This window comes from Perca fluviatilis, chromosome 17, assembly GCF_010015445.1.
Source record: "Perca fluviatilis chromosome 17, GENO_Pfluv_1.0, whole genome shotgun sequence".
NCBI classification, from domain to species: Eukaryota; Metazoa; Chordata; class Actinopteri; order Perciformes; family Percidae; genus Perca; species Perca fluviatilis.
Window position 1 is genome coordinate 33,564,910 of NC_053128.1, and position 5,390 is coordinate 33,570,299.

General features: G+C 39.0%; 1 protein-coding gene across 1 annotated transcript; it reads left to right on the top strand.

Annotated features, from left to right (window-relative positions):
* Positions 1–444: 444 nt before the first annotated feature.
* LOC120545637 (tripartite motif-containing protein 16-like) lies at positions 445–2,374 on the top strand. Its single transcript, XM_039780170.1, has one exon. It carries the CDS (start codon positions 482–484, stop codon positions 2,147–2,149), a length of 1,668 nt encoding a protein of 555 aa, XP_039636104.1. The 5' UTR covers positions 445–481; the 3' UTR covers positions 2,150–2,374.
* The last annotated feature ends 3,016 nt before the right edge of the window (positions 2,375–5,390 follow it).

Sequence of the window (5,390 nt, forward strand, 5' to 3'; positions counted from 1 at the left end):
AGGAAACTGAAGGAAGCTGCTGACTGCTGTCGCGTGTGGATGACGTAACGACACGTAATCTCACAGGAGGCCGAACATCACCACATCCTGGTGGCTGTTGTTACCATGGTACCACGTCAGACAACCAAGCCAACTTTCCTAATGAATTACAGCAAAACCATAGCACAATTTTATTACATTTTAAAAATAAAAAACCTTTTTTATGTATTGAATGAGTGTAATATTATGCACATACATAAAATGTGAGCAGTTGCATTAGGACATATTTTTGACATAGCCTACTATGCATTGGGACATACTAAATCTTTTCCTGGAATACTAATGGTAGTATGGGCATTGCAACACCAAGCACTCCTCTTTTAGGAATGAAGCTAAACTTGATAACTCCTCCCAAATACATGCTGGTTTTAGATCAGAACTCAGATTAGTTTCACTTCTCAGGAAGTGAGACTCAGACAGTCGTCACTGAGCGAGAGGTGAAATGGCGCAGAAAGGAGTTCAGCTGGACCGGGAAACCTTCTCTTGTTCCATCTGTCTGGATCTACTGAAGGATCCGGTGACTACTCCCTGTGGACACAGCTACTGCATGAACTGTATTAAAAGCCACTGGGATGTAGAGGATCGTAAGTACAGCTACAGCTGTCCTCAGTGCAGGAAGACGTTCACACCGAGGCCTGTCCTGCTGAAAAGCACCATGTTAGCAGATTTAGTGGAGGAGCTGAAGAAGACTGGACTCCAAGCTGCTCCTGCTGATCACTGCTATGCTGGAGCTGAAGATGTGGCCTGTGATTTCTGCACTGGGAGAAAACTCAAAGCACACAAGTCCTGTCTGCAATGTCTGGCTTCTTTCTGTGAGAAACACCTTCAATTTCATTATGAATCACCTCCATTTAAGAAACACAAGCTGGTGGAGCCGTCCAAGAAGCTCCAGGAGAACATCTGCTCTCATCATGATGAGGTGATGAAGATGTTCTGTCGTACTGATCAGCAGCTTATCTGTTATCTCTGCTCTGTGAAGGAACATAAAGGCCACGACACAGTCTCAGCTGCAGCAGAGAGAGCTGAGAGGCAGAGAGAGCTCGAGGGGAGTCGACAAAACATCCAGCAGAGAATCCAGGACAGAGAGAAAGATGTGAAGCTGCTTCAACAGCAGGCGGAGGCCATCAATCTCTCTGCTGATAAAGCAGTGGAGGACAGCGAGAAGATCTTCACTGAGCTGATCCGTCTCCTGGAGAAAAGAAGCTCTGATGTGAAGCAGCAGGTCAGATCCCAGCAGAAAAGTGAAGTGAGTCGAGTCAGAGAGCTTCAGGAGAAGCTGGAGCAGGAGATCACTGAGCTGAAGAGGAAAGACGCTGAGCTGAAGAAGCTCTCACACACAGAGGATCACAACCAGTTTCTACACAACTACCCCTCACTGTTACCACTCAGCCAATCAACATCCAGCATCCATATCCGTCCTCTGAGCTGCTTTGAGGATGTGACAGCGGCCGTGTCAGAATTCAGAGATAAACTACAGGACGTCCTGAGAGAGAAGAGGACAAACGTCTCACTGACAGGGACTGAAGTGGACGTTTTACTGCTACAACCAGAGCCCAAGACCAGAGCTGGATTCTTAAAATATTCACGTGAAATCACACTGGATCCAAACACAGTAAATACACGGCTGTTATTATCTGAGGGGAACAGGAAAGCAACAGTAATGAGTGAACATCAGTCTTATTCTAGTCACCCAGATAGATTCATTTACTGGCGTCAGGTCCTGAGTAGAGAGAGTCTGACTGGACGTTGTTACTGGGAGGTGGAGATGAGAGCGAGAGTTTATGTAGCAGTCGCATACAAGAATATCAGCAGAGCAGGAGGGTCAGATGAATGTTTATTTGGACGAAATGACAAATCTTGGGCGTTACATTGTAACAAAAGTTATACATTTTGTTTCAACAATGTCCAAACTCCAGTCTCAGGTCCTGAGTCCTCCAGAGTAGGATTGTACCTGGATCACAGTGCAGGTATTCTGTCCTTCTACAGCGTCTCTACAACCATGACTCTCCTCCACAGAGTCCAGACCACATTCACTCAGCCGCTCTATGCTGGACTTTGGTTTTATTATTTGTCTCCTGGAGATTCTGCTGAGTTGTGTAAACTGAAATAGACAGAAGTCATTTAAGGGTTAAATTCTGTTTTAACTCTTTGACTTATTTAGTCTCCATGTTTGTTGCTGAGAGCTGATCGTTGTGGCGTTTATTCACTTTTCTTCACTGCACAGAGATCAGCTGTCAATCACACATTTTGGGATATTTTTGTTTTGTTTAAAGATTGTATTTTTGGGCAAAGACCGATGTGTTGTTTAAATGATGTAGAAAATGAGTTCCATTTGGTTTTCTGGTGTCCTTTATTTAAAGTTGCTATATGTAACTTTCAGTTTGTAATCCGAATCAGAATCAGAATCAGAATCAGAATCAGAATTAGAATCGAAAAGTGCTGTATTGCCAAGAACGTTTTTTTACACATACAAGGAATTTGTCATGGTGTTATTGGTGCATGTCACACATTTGCTAAATATACGAAGGATAAAAAGAATATAACAATATAAGTATGAACATATACACACCGTATGTATTAATAAAGATAAAAATAGAATGTAAAATAAAATAATAAATAAGTTAAACAGTAATAAAAAGTAATGGTACAGCAGAGAATAAGTAAGTAATTGATTGAAACACTACCACTTTGGACAAAAGCGGTAGTGTTTTTAGTGAGGCAAATGTCAGGAAATATTGTGAGGTGTGAACTGCAAGGTCTGTAGTACATTGCCATTGCAAATATCCCATTTACATTCATTGAGTTATAGGGCAAAATGCGTCTGCGTTGACTATAGCACCCCCAAATGACGGATCTTTACCAAATGTAGTACAGAGCCTCAGAGCAGCATACCAAACAATCATCACAAGTTTTATGTTGATAGCATTTATGGTGGCAGACATTTTGAAATTGCAAATGTTCCATTTACATTCATTGACCAAAACGCATCTATGTTGATTATAGTGCTCCCTAATGGCTGATCTTTGAAAGATTTGGTAAAGAGCATCAGAGTGGGATGTCGAACAAGTAAACCCATTTTTACGGTAATAGCAATTAATTTGGCCGAGATATAGTTTGTGTTTGGCAGCTAGTTTGGTTGTAAAAACTTTAGAGAATAAGTTACAGATGCATTGTTGCATTTCACGTGTTGCATACGGTAACTTAGCCTACTTTTGATGCCAGAGCATTAAGAGATTGTTGTAGCAACCAACGTAATAATAACTTAGATTAATATAGCGCATTATATGAAACCCACAGATGCTTTACACAATACGTTTCTTCATTCAGATCCATTTGCGATCAATTCCATTCAGAATAAACAAACAACGCAGTTTTGATTTGATTTTATTAGGATTCCCATTAGCTGATGCAGAACATCATCTACTTCCTGGGATCCACACAAAACAGTCCAATTTTCAGACAAAACAGTCATATGATATAAAAAAATAAGAGCAGAATAGCTAGTATTATTTTTCTTGCAAATATAAATATACATATTCCTCTTCATGTACTCTATTAAATCACAATAGTTACATAAGCACAGAATATAGAAAAATTAAATCTTACAACATCTTTGTTTACATATCAATATTCCTATACATAAACAAAGCACAAAATATGGTTACAATCTTAGGGCCCTTTGATTTACTAGTTTTTTAAAGCTTGATTTATTGTGTGCTTTGGCAATCTCTGCTGGAAGTGAGTTCCATGTAACCATCCCTCTATACAATACTGTACGTTGCATTAATTATGTTCGGGCTCTAGGAACTTTGAAAAACCGCTGGTGGCATGTCTGGTGGGGTATTTATGTGTGTTAGAGCTAAATGTAAGTTGACTATACAAACAATTAGCCATTTTCAATTCATTAATGTTTCTAACAAAAGCCAGAAGGGATGCTGATAGTCTCTCCTCAACTTTCAACCAGGAGAGATTGACGTACATGTTGTTTACATTAGACTTAAGTGGACATTGAAGGGCAAGACAAGCTGCTCTGTTCTGAACCAGCTCCACTTTTCCTAGATCTTTCTTTGCAGCACCTGACCATATAATTGGGCAATAGTCTAGATGTGATAAAACTAGAGTCTGCAGAACTTGTTTGGTCAGGTGTGGTGTTAGAAAAGCAGAGCACCTTTTTATAACAGATATATTCCTCACCATCTTTGCAACAAGATAATCTATATGCCTTGTCCACAACAGTTTACAATCTAAAATAACACCAAGAAGCTTTGTTTCCTCTACTTGCTCAACAGCTACATTATTCAGCATCAAATTCAGGTGAGATCTAGCGCTCAACGAATGATTTGTACCAATACAATGCTTTTAGTCTTTGACATATTTAAGAATAATTTATTGTTAGTAACCCATTCTAGTGCTATCTGCAGTTATTTCAGTAATAGTAGGTGCATACATGTATATTGTTGTATCATCTGCATACATGGACACATGGGCTTTTTTAAAAGCAAGTGGAAGATCATTAATAAAAATAGAAAATAATAAAGGGCCAAGTGAACTTCCTTGTGGAATACCACACTCTAAATGTTTCATATCAGAAAAGCTTCCATTAAAGTAAACTATCTGTGTTCTATAGGATAGATAATTTTCAATCCATGATAAAGCAGACATTTTTTCAATAATAATTTGTGATCAATGACACCAAAGGCAGCACTGAAGTCTAGCAGTACTGCTCCCACATTCTTCTAATCAATTTCTTTCAGCCAGTCATCCGTCATTTTTGTAAGTGCAGTGCATGTTGAGTGACATTCCATAAAAGTGTGCTGATACTCGCTTGTCAAATTTTTAACAGAAAAGTAGCACTGTATCTGGTCAAATACAATTTTTTCCAATAATTTGCTAAGAACAGGTGACAGACTTATTGGTCGGCTGTTAGTGCCGGTGAAGGCAGCCTTAGTTTGCTTGGGTAGAGGAATAACTTTAGCTTCTTTCCAAATTTGAGGAAAAATATTACTTGCAAGGCTTAAATTGAAAATGTGGCAAATAGGAGTGGCAATTTGGTCAGCAACCATCCTCAGTAGCTTTCCATCCAAGTTGTCAATACCAGGTGGTTTCTCATTATTGATGGACAACAGTATTTTTTTTTCATTTGTTCTATACTCACTTTACACAATTCAAAAGTACAGTTCTTGTCTTTCATTATTTGGACATTTATACATAAATATGATGGATTACAATTTGTTGAAGTAATTTCCTGCTTTAGTTTACAACTTTGCCAATAAAATGATCATTAAAATGATTAGCAATTTCAGAGGGTTTAGTAATGAAAGCCCCGTCTGACTCAATGAAAGATGGAGTTG

Coding starts and splice junctions, on each gene's coding strand:
- LOC120545637 (XM_039780170.1), top strand. CDS start 482: ATGGCGCAGAAAGGAGTTCAGCTGGACCGGGAAACCTTCTCTTGTTCC.